The 16,537-nt window shown below is 50.7% G+C and overlaps 1 protein-coding gene and 1 long non-coding RNA gene across 3 annotated transcripts in view; both read left to right on the top strand.

Annotated features, from left to right (window-relative positions):
• Positions 1-461: 461 nt before the first annotated feature.
• The window catches only part of SCNN1A (sodium channel epithelial 1 subunit alpha), a 32,396-nt gene continuing 16,320 nt past the window's right edge, over positions 462-16,537 (top strand). The window contains exons 1-6 of one of the 2 annotated variants that reach the window (XM_060269158.1): positions 558-696; positions 2,199-2,249; positions 10,793-10,838; positions 12,336-12,738; positions 13,790-14,039; positions 15,717-15,904. In XM_060269158.1, the coding sequence (XP_060125141.1) occupies positions 10,799-10,838; positions 12,336-12,738; positions 13,790-14,039; positions 15,717-15,904 (881 nt within the window). In that variant the 5' untranslated portion in view covers positions 558-696; positions 2,199-2,249; positions 10,793-10,798. Of the gene's footprint in view, positions 697-2,198; positions 2,250-10,792; positions 10,839-12,335; positions 12,739-13,789; positions 14,040-15,716; positions 15,905-16,537 lie in introns of both variants that reach the window. The other variant, XM_035097205.2, reaches the window with a different exon arrangement.
• On the top strand, positions 2,256-10,705 carry LOC132591275 (uncharacterized). The gene is made up of 2 exons (XR_009556888.1): positions 2,256-4,292; positions 10,107-10,705. It is a non-coding gene; the product is annotated as an uncharacterized LOC132591275 (long non-coding RNA).

Genomic DNA, 16,537 nt, shown 5'->3' on the forward strand with positions numbered 1-16,537 from the left:
AACCAGTCATCTGGAAGTGCGCCGAATCTCTTCCACTCACTTCAAAGGCCAGTTACACAGTCACAAGCCAGTGCAGCCCAAACACAGGGAAAACTGAGGTATGTTAGACCAGTGAAACCATGAGATGGAAGAAGTGATGCAACAAATGGGCTGCACAAGGAGAAATCAAATTAGAAAGCTAGCCGCTATAATTCAATATAACGTAGAATAAATAACATCCCTCTCTTAATGTAAAGCAAGATGTCCTGCAGTGGAGTCATAGCCTCATCTTTCCCTTCTACTGATATCACCTCCTCCTTTCCACCTTTCTCAGCCTCTATTATGCAGTAAATTGAGACGCCTGCTGCTGCTGCTGCTGCTGCTGCCGCAGTCTAAACTTTTCTTTCATCCCAGCCCCTTCACATGGGCGGGGAGAGGCAGGGAGGGCCAAAGGAGCAGGACAAGTCGCCAGATAGATCTGGAAAGGAACCAGTTTAATCCCAACCATCAGGAACAAGGACCTGCCAGCGAAGCAGGGGCCAGCCTCCTGAGATCAGGCAAGGAGATCTCTCTCTCTCTCCCTCTTCTGTAGCAGAGACAGCAGCTGCTGGGTGGAGCAGCCCTCCAGGGAAAATGCAGGACAGAAGCATCATCACCAAAGGCAACATGCAAGAGGCTGGTCTCCCTGCCACCTCTGATTCTGATTCTAATCAACAGGTAAAGCCTGGGGACTGTGCAGTTGTGGGCAGAGGAGACAAGGGATACAAGTAGATAAGGGGGGGGTAGGACAAAGTCAGCTGTCTCCTACTGGAATTAACCAATTCTACCGTTATTCGAAATCTGTAACTTTAGCAATACATACATTTAGCAGGTGGGGTTTAATTTTTCCCATCACTTTTATCTCCACGGGGGGGGGGGGCTTGAGTTTTGGCATGTTGGGCAGCTCTTTAAAGGCACAGCAGGGTGTTGGGGAGAGAGAGATAACTGCATGTGGATCTCTGTTGGGGGACAGCCCTGTACTTTTATCGCAGGGTGAGAAAACAGGCACTTCCGCAAGCCACTTTATGGCGGGCTCTGTGTTGTTCGCGCAGGCAAGCTTTTCACAGCACCCACACAATACCGTCCACATTAAATTGCCGTCCCATATCTAACCCCACCATCAGTTTAATCCAGATTTGCCATTTCCATGGTCTGGGGGTTTCTGGTTTTTTACTTACGGGTCTTCTGTGTAAGTGAAATGGAGAAATAATATGGGGTGGCATTTTAATGGGGGAGGCATTGTGCGGGCGCAGCATAAAAATTGAATGTATGAGCAGCACCGAGGCCACAATAACCTGCTTGGAGGAAGAGTTCTCCTGAGCCCACTTTTGGAGTTTGGTTTCCTTCGTCTTGTTTCCACTGTGATGCTGAAGCAGCAGACAGACAGCCGCCAAACCCTTGTCTTGCCTCTCTGCCATGAAATGATGGAATGTTAGCACACTAAAGTATATAATGTTTCTCTCAATCTCTCTCACACACAAAACTCGGTGTCACCTTTGTTTGCCCAGGCACTCCTGTTGGGCTTGTTGCCTTGGGTCTTCTCAGTTTTTTTTTTACCAATAATAATAATAATAATAATAATAATAATAATAATAATATGTTTTGCAGCACTCACCTCTCTGTGGTGAAGCTGCCATCCATCCATTCCAACCATTTTGCATGGGGGAAAACACGAGTGGCCTCGATTTGTTGTTGGGGTCTGACTGCCCGGTTACGTGCTTATTAAAACTCTAGCAGCAGGTTCTTCAAGAGAAAAGCAGCATTGGGAGGGGGAGATCTGGAGCAGAGACACTGTCAGAGAATGGTGCTTAAGCCCCATTGCTTTCCTCCTCGCAATTCTCCTCACCGCCGAGCACTTTCGCTCCTGCAGGTAATGGTCTCTTTGCAAAGACCCAATGAAATGTGGTGGCTTCAGCCCTAGCATTACACAGTCACAGCTCTGGCCTGTTCATGTACCTACGGTACCCCTCTCCACACATCATTGTTACAAGCAGTCTTCTCCCAGACGGTCCCTTTTGAACCAAGAAGGGGCGAGTGGCTGAGGGGAGCTGAGCCCTCCCCCCCATCTCTCTGCACTCCATCGTTGCAGACATTTTTATTCCAGCCCGTCTCATTTAATACCAAATGGGGTGAGTGGCCATCGTTGCGGGCACTTTTCTGCCAGCATGTCTCTTTTACAGGAAGTGAGCCCCGCTGGCAGGAAAGGTGTGTGAAGTGCAGAGCACTGCAAGGTAAGGAAGAACTGGGAGGTCAGGGCCCTCCAAGTGTCCCTATTTCCCAGGGACAGTCCAGGATTTACAGAAGCCGTCCTGGTTTCTAATTTGATCCCGGAATGCCCCACTTTTCCTTAGGACGTCCCCATTTTCATGGGAGAAATGTTGGAGGGTATGGAGTCATGTGACCCCCCCCCCTGGGCCAAGGAGATAAGTAACTATACAACCTTTAGAAGACATCTGAAGGCACCCCTGTTTAGGGATATATATATATATTTAGTGTTTAATGTTTTATTATGGTTTTTAGATGTGTTGGAAGCTGCCCAGAGTAGCTGGGGAAACCCAGTCAGATAGGTAGGGTAAAGGTAAAGGACGCCTGACCATTAGGTCCAGCCGTGAGCGACTGGGGTTGCAACGCTCATCTCGTGTTATTGGCCGAGGGAGCCAGCGTACAGCTTCCAGGTCATGTGGCCAGCATGACAAAGCCGCTTCTGGCGAACCAGAGCAGCGCACGGAAACGGCGTTTACCTTCCCGCAGGAGCGGTACCTATTTATCTACGTACTTGCATTTTGACGTGCTTTCGAACTGCTAGGTTGGCAGGAGCTGGGACCGAGCAATGGAAGCTCACCTCGTCACAGGGATTAACCCACAGCGCCACCCTGATAGGCAGGGTATAAACAATAATAGGGACTCAGCTACATTAGTCAAGAAGCAGTGTTTTGAATGTGTTATAAACATGCAACACCAGATGGCGCCAGAGAGCACAGAAAAAATTCTATGTGATTCTCCATAGCGGGTTTTTTTCTTTTGTTATAACAATTTAATTTCTGGTGTGTTTATAGCAGGGGGGAGTTTCCTGTGTGTAGATCCACCCAAGAATATCCCTATTTTCATCGGCTAAATGTTGGAGGGTATGGGCTATGTTCACACCCACTTTTTCATGTTTAAATAGGGCAGACAACACTTTTTTACATTATAGCCACATGACTAAACATCATTTTGCTTAGCCCTTTAGAGGTGTCTTTGACAACCTGCTGCTCTGCAGATGTTCTGTACTATAACCCCTATCAGACCAGCCAGAAGGGCACCAGTTTAGCAAAGGCTATTTCAGAGCATGCTATTTTATTAGATGTCACATATAATAGATATTGTTCTGCAAAATTTGCTGGCTTTCGCATCTTTGTCATTCTGTAGTTTTGATGACCTTTTGATTCCACCTCCACCCCTGTAAGGAAGCTGGAATTACTTACTTTAGGAGCAACTACCTTTCAAAATCACTTCCATTTTTATTTGGGTTCAATTCCCCCATCCCCCGAGTGTTGTCAGCTGCACAGGTGCCATGCCATGCATTTCCAGCATGTCCCCCTCTCCACAGAATCCTGGGAACTCTAGTTTACTGCTCAAAGAGCTGCAATTCCTAGCAGCCTCAACAAAAGAGTCCTTTGGTAGGGGAATGTGCTTTAAATGTATGCATGCAGCCTAATGATTTGGGTAAGGAAACTAAGACATCTTGTTGGGAATAGGCCTGTACATTTGAAGAGCTTCTGTGCTGGGCAGGAATCTGTGAGGAAGAAGCAGAGGGATAGTAAAAAAAAAAATAAAGAACTACCTTGGGCCTTTATAAGTCCCATGGGAGTGCTGTTTATATCCCCCCCCCTTAAATTCTGGCTGGATCATGCTCTCTGTGTTTTACCTACGTAAGCTACGCAACCATTAAGAACAAATTTTGACTATTAATTATATTTCAGAGTTCTATATTCCAGCTTTTCAGATAGAAGCAGTTTACAGGAATGCACCAGCCAAACATCAGCTTTCAAACAATTTGGCCAAGCAGAAGCTAAACTATGAGGTTAGACTAAAGAATTACAAATAAATGAATAAATACATGTCAATGTGAAGAAGGTGATAAAGCCAGCTCAGTTTCTGCTTCGGACCCTTAGGCTTTATTAGGCAACCATAAGCACTTCCTTGAGTAATCTGAAGTGACACTCATTTTATCACGGCACAGGAAAAGATTGTCATATATAATAGAACTTCATTTTTCACTTTGTTATGTATGGGTGCTGTCACGGTGGCCGGAGTGGACTACTTCAGAGTAACGACGCCACGCAGCTCTGCATTTTATTCTTTTATTGGTGCTGCGTATTTACAGTGCTCAAGTCATTGCTATTTACACGGAGTGATGTGGTCAGTCAGTTTCAGAACCTCCTAATGGCTTTTGGCGCGTCTTTCTCCAACACAAAAGCTTTGGCAGACCCATCCTCTTGCCCCTCCTCTTCCTGCGTAATTCTGGAGTTGGGGGGATGGGTCTTCCCCCCTTGCTTGCCCCTTCCTGTCCCACCTGGGACCCTGGCTCCACTACCTTGCCTGAGCCTCGGACACGACTTCCTGCTTCCCCACTGGAATCGGAACTCTCCCTGCTTTCCCCTTTGCTCGGGGACGGGCTTGAACTCAGGAGGGGAGGGACTTCGCGATATCCCCTGTCCCTCACATCCACCCCCTCCCAAGCTCTCCTTCACCCCTCCCCAGGCCCCCCCCATGTGTCGGTGACGACTGGAAGCCTAAGAACTCAGTGCTCTCCGAGCCCGTTGGTGTGAATACCTCCCCCCAGTCCTGCGAGCCCCCCCCTTCCGCCTGGGAGGACGGGAATCCCAAAAAGTCCGTGGCGTCAGAGCTGGTGGGGGTAAAAACGTTCTGCCAATCTGCTCCTTCCTCTGACTGGGTGGATCTCGGTGACACCCATACCTCATCCTCTGGTTCCTCAAACTCCGCTTCCCAGCGCCATGGTGAGCTGCTCTCCCGTGCCTCCTCCTCCTCCCCCTCCCTTTCCATGTGCCAGGGCTTGGGTCTGTGGGGAAAGAGGGCGTGAAATTCTTCCACCAAGAATTCCTCCTGTATCTGAGTGGCTGGGACCCATTCATTCTGGGACGGTGGAGCATCCTCCCATGCCATGAGGTACTCCAGTCCCCCCACCCCCCACCTTGAATCCAGGATGGCCGTGGCCTCATTGAGTTGCTCCCTGCCTTCCCTCTCCCCCCCTCCCTCGGGGGTTTGTTCGCTGTCTCGGAGCCTGCTGCTTTCCCTGTACGGCGACAGCAGCGATCTATGAAACACTGGATGCACCCTCATGTCCTCTGGCAGTGCCAGCCTGTATGCCACCGGGTTGACCTGTTGCGTGACCGTGAAGGGGCCCAGCCTTTTGGGTGACAGCTGTTTGCACCTCCCTCTGGTGGGAAGGCCCTCCGAGGACAACCACACCTTGTCCCCCACCCTGATGACCTCCCCTAGTCGCCTGTGGCGATCTGCCCCCTTTTTGTACGCTTCCTTGGCCCTCTCCAAGTGTTCTCTGAGCTGCTGGTGCACCGTCTCCAGTTCCTCTGCCCAATCCTCAGCCTGTGGGCCCTCCTCCTCCTCCTCCCCCTCCCTCTCTGGGAAAGATCTGAGGTCGCGCCCGTAATTGGCCTTAAAGGGCGACACCCCTGTGGAGACGTGCACTGCATTGTTGTAGGCAAATTCTGCTAGTGGCAGGCGATCCACCCAGTCCGTTTGCCTCTGGCTGACGTAGCATCTCAGGTACTGCTGCAGAATGGCGTTGACCCTCTCCGCTTGTCCGTTGGTCTGCGGGTGTCTAGCCGTCGACAAGCTGACCTCCACCTGCAGGAGGTTCATGAGCCGCCGCCAGAACCTGGAAACAAATTGGCGGCCACGATCCGAAATAACCCTTAAAGGTAATCCATGCAGTCTGAAAACGTGATCAACAAACAGTTTGGCTGTCTCTTCTGCAGAGACTGCCCTGGCACACGGTATAAAGTGGCACATTTTGGACATGAGGTCCACCACCACCAACACTGCGGTCTTACCCCGGGAAGAAGGCAGATCTGTGATGAAGTCCATGGACACCACTTCCCACGGCCTGTGTGGCGTGGCTAAGGGCTCCAGCAACCCTGGTGGCGCTGCTCTGACCACCTTTGCCCGCTGGCAGGTGTCACAGCCCCGTACATAGTCTCGAACATCTTCCCTCACCCCTGGCCACCAGAAGTGTCTCATGACTAGGTGAGTGGTCTTGTCCCTTCCAAAATGCCCCGCCGTTGGGTTGTCGTGCATCTGTTTGAGGACCGTACGTCTGAGCTGGGTGGTGGGCAGGTACAGTGCACCCTTGTAGAAAAGCAGCCCTCTGCGTTCTGCAAAGTCTTTTGCCTGCTCCCTCCCCCCTCTCAGTTCTCTGAAGATGCGGTTGGCAAATTCATCCGCTGCCGTCAGTGCTGTGAGTTCTGCCTCGCTCACCACTGCTGCTCCGCAGGACCATGCCGACGGGGGGAAAATGTGCCTTGGGGCTGGTGGCTCCTCCTCCTCCATGTACTCTGGCTTGCGGGAGAGGGCATCCGCCCTGACGTTCTGCTCTCCCGGGATGTAGTGTATGGAGAAGTTGAAGTTCGAGAAGAACTCTGCCCACCGTATCTGCCGCTGGTTGAGCACCCTGGCAGTTCTCCAGAACTCCAGGTTCTTGTGGTCTGTGCACACCTGGATGGGGTGCTTGGCGCCCACCAGGAAGTGTCTCCAGTGCTGGAACGCCGCGTGGATCGCCAGAAGTTCCCGATCAAAAACTGTGTAGTTCCGCTCTGGCTGGGTCAGCTTCCTGGAGAAGAAGGCACAGGGTCTCCACTCTCTGTTGGCGTCCAGTTGCAACAAAATGGCGCCCACAGCTTTATCAGAGGCATCTGTCTCAATGCGTAGGGGCGCGTCCTGAACCACGTGGAACAGGTTCTGGTCTGAGGCGAACACCCTCTTGAGGCTTTCGAACGCTGCTTGCGCCTCTGGTGTCCACCGGAACTTCTGCTTGCCTCTCAGGCAGTCAGTGATGGGAGCCGTAACTCGAGAGAAGTTCTTGATGAACTTCCTGTAGAAGTTGGCGAAGCCTAGTAGGCGTTGGGCATCTTTGCGCGTCCTGGGGCTGTGCCAGTCCAGGATGGCCTGCACCTTGTCCTTGTCCATCGCTAGCCCCTTGTCTGACAGCTTGTAGCCCAGGAAGTCCACCTCCTTGGTGTGAAACTTGCACTTCTCCAGCTTCACATACAGGTGGTTCTCCTTCAGGCGCTGTAACACCTCCCTGACGTCCTTCACGTGCTGCACTGGGTCGTTGGAATAAATAAGGATGTCATCCAGAAAGACCAAGCATTTCCTGAAGAGGAGGGACCCCAGGACGTGGTGCATGAAGGCCTGGAAGCATGCTGAGCCCCCTTGCAAACCGAAGGGCATCACCAGATATTCAAAAGAGCCCAGAGGCGTGAACATCGTGGTTTTCCATTCATCGCCTTCCCGGATCCTGATCAAGTTGTACGCCCCCCTCAGGTCCAGCTTGGTGAAAATCTTACCCCTGCGTGCCGCTGTCAGGAGATCATCCACTCTGGGCATGGGGAAAGCCACTGGCTCTGTCACCGAATTCAGCCGTCTAAAATCCACCACAAGACGGCGCTGTTGCGTGTCTTTCTTGTCCACCCAGAAGACTGGGCTGCCCCCTGCTGCCTTGCTTTCTCTGATGAACCCCCGCTTGAGGTTCTTGTCGATGAAAGCGCGCAGATCCTCCAGTTCCTGGTCTGACATGGCGTACAGCTTGGCTGGGGGTATAGTTGCCCCTGGCACCAGGTTGATCTGGCAGTCAAAAGGCCTGTGCGGGGGTAGGTGGTCGGACTCCGCTTCGCTGAAGACCTCCTGCAGGTCCCAGTACGGCTTGGGTATCGCCTCACCCCCTTTGACGTGCATGGTGGCCACCGTGGCTATCGGAGGCCCCTCCCCTGGTTGGTGCTGCATGCAATGTTCCAGGCAAAAGTCCGATCCAAAAGTGATGCATCTCTGGTGCCAACTGATGGAGGGGTCGTGGCGCGCCAGCCAGCTCATGCCCAAGACGATGGGGGGGTCTGAGATGGTGGTGACGTTGAATGCCAGTGTCTCTGAGTGCCTCCCCACCGTCATTCTCATGGGGGGGGTTTGATGAGTGATGGCCCCTCCCAGCAGCTCTCTGCCGTCAATGGTTGCCACGTGCAGAGGAAAATCCAGCTGCAGAAGCTGGATCTGGTGCTCTTCTGCAAAGTGTCTCGAGAAGAAGTTCGCTGACGCCCCACTGTCAATTAGGGCGAGGACTGTCAGGGGATAGCCATTTGGAAGCGTGAGCGTCACTTCTAGAACCACTCCTGCTCTGGGAGGGGTGGGCTGGCTCTGCTCCTCTCTGTGCGGGTGGGTGGGCTGGGGCTGTTGTCTGCTGACTGTGCCTGGCTGCCGCCCCTTGTCTCCTGCAGCCAGGCTTTCCCGTTTCCCTGCTGTGGTGCTGCTTCAGTGGGGGAGGGCACAACCGTTCCCGCCTTTCCTTGCCACTCCCTGCGATGTGGGCAGTCTCTGACGAGATGCTGGGGGGAGTTGCAGAGAAAGCAATTCCCACCCCTTCCCTCCTTGCGTCTTGGCGCCGCTGGGGTTTGAAAAGCCCGCGCGCGCGCGCTATCAATCTGCATGGGTTCCTGGTCCTGACTGGCCCCAGGCGTGGCTTGAAAGGGCTGTTGGGGGAGTGGCTTCTCCTGCGACCGTGGGAACCAAGCCCGCTTTGCGCGCGTTGCTTGCTTGTCGCTCCACCGGGATTCCTGTCTCACCCCCACCGCCAGAGCCGCTTTGCTCAGCTGATCCATATTACTGGGCTTTGGACCTCTCGAGAGCTCATCCTTCACCTCCTCATGCAACCCCAAGTAGAACGCCGCTTGCATTGGGGGGGACCCCAGTTCCCACCCCAATCTGTGCACCAGCATGGTGAATTTCGCCCAATACGCGCGAACTGTCATATTTCCTTGGCGTAAATTATGAAGTTCCTCCTTAGTCTGGTCCATATGACTATCGGACGAATACATCGTTTTCAAACCTTCTAGAAATAGTTTGACATTCTTCATGCAAGGATTCCTTGTTGCAATTAACGGTCTTAGCCACTCCCTGGCTGCCCCGGTAAGGTGCTCCACAATAAACGCTACTCTGTGCTCATCATCAGGGAACTCATCGTGGTGCAGCTCAAGAGCATACACAATCTCAGTCTCAAAGCCCTGAAATTCCTTCGGGTCTCCATTGAACTTGCTAACTAGGGTCCCAGCTCTCCTTCCTGGCAGCACTTGGACTTGGGGTGCCCCTCCCGCCTTGTTTTTCTCTGCATCCAGCTTGTTTTGGAGGTCTACCGCCACCGCCCTTAATTGCTGCTCTTTTTCCTGAAGCTCTCTCACCTGTTCCGCAAGTTGTAGCCGGTCGTCCTGGACCTTCTTAGTCTCCTCTTTAGCTGCCTTCAATTCTCCCTGCGCCTGCAGCGACAGCTGCTGCAGTTCTAGCTGGGCTTGCTCAGCGATCTGCCGCCACTTCTCCGCCTCTGACACGCTCATCCCGGCAACTCCAAAGTAGCCCAAAAATGATTAGGAGGTTGCTGTCACGGTGGCCGGAGTGGACTACTTCAGAGTAACGACGCCACGCAGCTCTGCATTTTATTCTTTTATTGGTGCTGCGTATTTACAGTGCTCAAGTCATTGCTATTTACACGGAGTGATGTGGTCAGTCGGTTTCAGAACCTCCTAATGGCTTTTGGCGCGTCTTTCTCCAACACAAAAGCTTTGGCAGACCCATCCTCTTGCCCCTCCTCTTCCTGCGTAATTCTGGAGTTGGGGGGATGGGTCTTCCCCCCTTGCTTGCCCCTTCCTGTCCCACCTGGGACCCTGGCTCCACTACCTTGCCTGAGCCTCGGACACGACTTCCTGCTTCCCCACTGGAATCGGAACTCTCCCTGCTTTCCCCTTTGCTCGGGGACGGGCTTGAACTCAGGAGGGGAGGGACTTCGCGATATCCCCTGTCCCTCACAGGTGCTGTGTTTTTTTCTTGTGGTAGACTTTAAAAAAAAAATCCTTATTGAAATATTAGCCAGTGTGGACATTTTCTGTTTAGTCTGCTGTTGCAAGGATCTGTCAATGAGTCGATTGATTGCACATTACATTATGAGGGAAGAAGAAGCCAAACTAGATGTTACTTGGCAATATGTAGTTCTCATTGTCGTCACACACACCCCGCCCTGCCATGCCAGCTACGGTACTTATGAAATCAAAAACAGCTATGACACATGAAACTATTATTTATTGCATTTATATCCCACCTTCCCCCCCCCAGGAGCTCAAGGCGACGTCCATTATTTTCTCCCCCTCCTCATTTAATCCCCACAACAACCCTGTGAGGTAGGTTAGGTTGAGAGGCAGTGACTAGCCCAAGGTCACCCCCCAAGGAGCTTTGTGGCTGAGCAAGGATTCGAAGTCTGGTCTCCCAGGTCCTGGCTTGACACTCTAACCACTACACCACACTGCGGTAGGAATTACGTCCTGCTCAGCTCAAACAGGAATGTACTCAAAAAGACAGGTCTGTGTCCCCAAGCAGGTGACAGTCTACATTTCAGCAGCGGGTGAGACAAAAAGGGGGGGGTGAGGGAACGGGAGAGGTTCAGCTGGTCAAGGGATGCATATGAGCGGATACAGTTACATTCACTTATGTTTTGTTTTAGTTGGATATGATGACCAAGGGCCTGAGTCAAAGACTTCGTGGAAAAGGTAGGCTTCTTGTCACCAAACATAAGGCACAAGGCACACTTCTGTGTGGTTTTAAGAATGTAAGCAGATCCCTGTTGGATCAGATCAAAGGGCCATCTAATCCCACAGTGCCCAATCAGATGCCTCTGGCAAACTGGCAGTCCAGACATGAGTGCAATAGGAGTCTCCCCATTTGTGTTTCCCAGAAACTGGCAAACAGTTGCTTCTAACATTGGAGATATTTGTTGGTGCAAAAGGCACATCACACCGAAACCAAACAATATTACATTCCTGAGCCTAATCTGTAAAGAGGCTCCGGGAATTGATATCCTGGGCTATGGCTGAGACAGGGGAGATGGAAAGGAATAGGCTTGCAGAGCCAAGATCCTTTCTCAACCTAACAGGGAGCATTCAAGATGTCACATCCTACATTTGAAGCACCTCCAGAGCACCTTTGAAGCCCACAACTTCTACCCCGGAATTCTGGGAACTGCAGCTTCCCCCTCGCATAATCACAATTCCCAGTTTCCTTAACAAGCTACAGTTCCCATGATTCTTTGCGGGAAAGTCATTTATGTTGGATGTGATTTAAATCTGTGGTGTGGATCTGTATTAGTAAGGAGGCTAGGTGAGAACCTAGGAATAAGTGAGCACAGACAGAAATAATGTGTGTAGGGTATCACCAGTGCCGGTGCATCCATTTAGGCGGACTAGGCAGTCACCTAGGGCGCGTAAATGGAGGGGGCGCTGGCCAACCTGCCCCACAAAACCCCCACGCCACTAGCGCCCTCCCACGGCGCGCACACACGCTCCTCCCACTTATGGAGGGGATGCTGTGAGCTCCTCAGCGGCTGCAGAGAGCAAGCAAGTGGTGGTGGCGGCGGCGGCGGCGGCAGCACCCGTAGCTGAAGCCTTCAGCTATGGGCGCTGCTGCTGCCTCCGCCGCTCGCTCGCTGCAGCCGCTGAGGAGCTCACAGCGTCCCCTCCATAGGCGGGAGGACTCTGGGCTCTCCTTATGGCTTGCAGCGTTGTGCGTGGGACATGACGCATGCGGCATGACGCATGTGCCGGGGGGCGCCAGAAGGCGATTTTGCCTAGGGCGCAAAAAGCCCTAGCACCGGCCCTGGGTATCACTGACTACCGTATCACCAAGGCAAGCCTGGCTGCTTGAGTTAGACCCTGAGGCAGTTTAGTGAACCAGCAGTCAACTCAAGGGCTGTGCTCCATATAAATGAAATGTCCTATTTCATATTTGTCAACATCAAAGCTACCAAGAGATAGGGGTGCATTTCTACGTACATTTTATTCAAAGCCTCTCCCATTGGTTTATGTTACCTCTGGGTAAGCAAGCACTAAACGGGCTGCATGGTGGTCTAATTTCAAACATTTAAGTTAAACATTCGCATTCAACGTGTGAATTTACATTTCAATTTCGAAATTTCCCTTTGAGAAGTTGATTGGAGAAGTTGGAAGTGTTTGATTTTGATATTTTTGTATATTTGTGACTGTTCTTTTCAGCTCAAATTGCAACCGTGAAGGCTGAAAACCAGCCTAGAAGCAAGAAGGCCGAACAGCTCAAAATGGAGACAAAGCAAGAGAAGGAGGAGGAGGAGGAGGAGGAGGAGAAAAAAGAAGAGCGTTCTGGTCTCATTGAATTCTTTAGCTCCTATCAGGAGCTTTTCCAGTTCTTTTGTAACAACACAACCATCCATGGGGCCATCCGACTGGTCTGTTCTAAGAAGAACAAGATGAAGACTGCCTTCTGGTCGGTTCTCTTCTTCCTCACCTTTGGCCTCATGTACTGGCAGTTTGGAATTATCTACAGAGAGTACTTCAGCTTTCCTGTCAACCTGAACTTGAACCTCAACTCTGATAGGCTTACCTTCCCTGCTGTCACGCTGTGTACTCTCAATCCCTACAGGTAAGCCTGATGATGTGCAATATTGCCAGTTGGGGCTGACTTGAGCCTTGCGTGGTCTACTTCCCCCGCCCAGTGTTTTAAATTGATAAAGGGTGAGTTAGCACTCAGTATCCACGAACAGTTAAGGCACAACTAACCTGTGTAATGTGATCCTGAGTATCTGGTCTTGCATTGAAATATGTTCCATGCCCGATCAGATCAAGGGGGCGGTTCACCTGCACCAGGCATCCGTTTGTCTCAAGAGGCAACGAAGTGCACCACCGAGAACGAAGGCACACTGCTGGGGAATCACAGCGCCTGCTGCGGCTGCAGAAACTGGCAGTTCGTAACTACTGCCTCCTGTGCTGTTTTTGCTGCATTAGCGGTGCCAAAGTGACCTCGCTGGAGCACAAGCTTGGGTAGCGTGTATGGAGGTCCTGGGCTGCCCAGACAACAAGACCCTGCTCTCAGCCTTGCTGATGTGGGCCAAATGAAAGCAGAACAATATGTTTGGCAGATTTTTCCTCAGGGTTTACTCCCAAAGCCTTTCTCACAAATGAGTATAGCCACAACACAGCAGAGGTTTAGGACCAGACTTTTCCTTCTCCTAGATGGGCTACCTTCCCAGGTTTATGTGCCCCATTTGACCCTCACTTCCCTCTGCAGCTCATGCAGAAACTGCCTTCTTGACCATTGGACCAACTATTGACCTAGTCCATTCATTCCACCAGAGCTTGTCTTTGCATGTAGAGGAAGTCTTCAACTCACTGAGGGTTTGAGACCCATCGGTTGCGCTTGCCTGGTTTAGTCGGTCCGTCGAGGCCATTCCCAGGGTGTGGCCGCTGTCGCTTGTTGACAGCTTCTAGGAGCCACAGGTTAGAGCCGAGTACAGGGTGAGGACCAAAGGTGGACAAAACAACCCCAGAAGGGGCATGGTGTGTCCCTCCCCTAACACCCCATCAACTGACCATCAAGTAGACCGTATTACCTTCTGCCCACCTTTCATGTACTGGATCCCTTGAGGTAAGTGTAGAGAAACGGACCCCTTGAAGCCCATTCTTCCATCTTTTAGGTACAGTGCAATTCAGGAGCAGCTGCAAGAGCTGGATCAAATCACACAGCGGACACTGATAGAGCTCTACAAATATAACATGTCCATGGAGCAGAAGAACTGGCAGGCCCAATCCTTGCGGAAACGCAGCTCCAGGAGCCTGTACCGCCACATCCAACGCCACCCGCTCTATAGACACAAGCGTGAGACCAGCATGGAGGAGAACAATCCCCAAGTGGACAAGAGTGACTGGAAGATTGGTTTCATTCTGGTAAGGATGACTTCCTATTCATTTGGTGCCACCTCTCTGCTTCTTCCTGCTCACCTCCAACCGGTCTGCCATGCATGATTTTCACACACACACACCAATATTGTTTCTAAGTCCAGTATCTGTGCTGTGCTGGACTTCAAAAGCTGGAAAGGAAAGAAAATGATTCATAGATGGTATTTAACTCCAAGTAGACTTGTTAAAATGTATAAATCCAAATCAGATAAGTGCTGGATATGTAATGAGGTGGAGGGTACGTTTTATCATATACGGTGGACTTGTAAAGGGGTATAAAAGAGTATTGGGAAATAATATAGAAGGAATTTTAAAAAATGTTTTAAAAGTACCTTTCCAAAAAAGGGGGGAGGAGCCAGAGTCCTTTTTGTTGGAGATAATTCAGATGGAAATTGCCAAGTGTCAAAAGAGGTTATTTATGTGTGCCACTACTGCGGCCCATGTTTTGCTAGCCCCAAAATGGAAAACGGGCGAGGTCCCAACTAAAGAAGAATGGCAACTTAAATTGATAGAATAAGTGCGGCTTGCAGATTTAACATATACAATATGAGAACAAGAAGAACATAGATTTAAAGAAAACTGGGAAATGTTTACTGAATATATGGGGGGGAAACTGTGTACATTTAATAACACTGGTAGCATTAAGGTAAATTCAACAGTGTAAATAAGTTTTGATAGATGTAAAAATGGAATACCGAATGGTTTAGTTTACGCAAAACATGCAGGGGTGTATGGTATGCAAATTGAGCCACGGAAAGAGAAGAAGGGAAGTCATTGATTTAAAGTTGTTTGAATATTTTGAAATGTAAATTAGAAAAATAATAATTAAAAATTACACACACACACACGCACAAGCTGGAAAGGACAATGACTGAATCTAACTCGGTGTCACTCATCTTCTCAAATGGTGCAGGTTCAGATTATCTGCAAATCCCCAGTTCATCAGAGAAACAAAACAATGCTTTCCATCAATAAAGATAATCTGTTTTTACTTTGGACGAGGGAATAGATGTACCATGGGCGTACCCAGGATCAAAACTAGGGGGGGGGCAAGGGGAGGGGCCAAGGCACGGAAGGGGAGGGGCCACAAAGTGGGCGGGAACAGCGAACTCGCGCTCCGCCGGGCTGTGCCCCTCCCTAGAAGCAGGGCTGGTGGGCAGAGGCGGAGCCCAGCCCAGCGGAGCGCGAGTTCAGCGTTCCCGCCCGCCGCGCCGCGCTCTCTGGTTCCCCGCCGCGCTTGGCCTTGCCAGAGGGCGCGACGGGGAGCTGGAGGGAGGGTGCGGCGCGGCGCGGCGGGAATGGCGAACTCGCGCTCCGCCGGGCTGTGCTCCGCCTCTGCCCACCAGCCCTGCTTCTAGAGTAGGGCAGCTGCCCTAACTTGCCGCATGGTGGGTACGCCCTTGAGATGTACAATTGATGTATCTGCATCACAGCTATCCTGAACAACCATATGTCTTATGACATTATTGCTTGTGTGACAACCAAGATTTGAGCCTCTCTCCTGCTTCCCCAACATTTCATCCTTGTCAGGCATTTGGAACGACCCTCTTCCTCCATGTCCATGTGATCTTCCCATCCCCTTGTTTCTCTTTTAACCAGGGCCCACATTTCATCCTCTATGCCCTGGGGAAGTGGCCTAACGGGGTTGTTAACTTCCTTTTGCAGTGGAATGAAAACAAGACAGACTGCTTCCACCAAATGTACTCCTCAGGTGTGGATGCCGTCCGAGAGTGGTACAGCTTCCATTACATCAACATCCTGGCGAGCATCCCTGATATCAAAGACCTCGACGAGTCCAACTTCACAAGCTTCATCTATTCCTGCCGTTTCAACGAGGAGACATGCAACAAAGCGTGAGTCCCCAAATAACTCCTGCTTTATAAACCCACCTTCCCCACCTCGGTACCTGTTGCTGGCTGGGACTGATGGGAGTTATAGTCCAAAACATCTCGAGGCCAACAGGCTAGGAAAGGCTCTCAGTGATTGACATGGGTCACTCACTGTTCCTGGGTATTTTAATTTTGGCCTAGTTCTGAAAAAATACATGTTTGGTTTTTTAAAAATAAAAATAAAAATTACAGCATCTACATGCCACCTTCCCATCACAGATTCAAAGTGGCTCAAAAATTCAAAAACAACAACAACAAAATAGCTGATGAAGTAGTGGATTTCCATGTTAAAGAATTCACAACATGATCTGTGACCCTCTTTCCAAGAGCAGGGGTGGAAAATTGTCTGAGGGGCATTTTTCTGAAGAGAATTGGCGGGCATTAGCAAAGGGGGGGGGGTTCAGTACCTCTCACATTTAAAGCTGAATCTTTGCACTTTCTGAAACTATACAAGAAGCTAAACACAACCTCCCCGTCGAAGTGCACATTTATTCAAATTTTGCAATGCAGTTCTCTAGGCAAACAATATGTACGTACATTTGTGAAAATAACATATGAAAGAGCATTCAATTACAGTGGAACCTCGGTTTATGAACA

Source organism: Zootoca vivipara, chromosome 16 (assembly GCF_963506605.1).
Source record: "Zootoca vivipara chromosome 16, rZooViv1.1, whole genome shotgun sequence".
NCBI classification, from domain to species: Eukaryota; Metazoa; Chordata; class Lepidosauria; order Squamata; family Lacertidae; genus Zootoca; species Zootoca vivipara.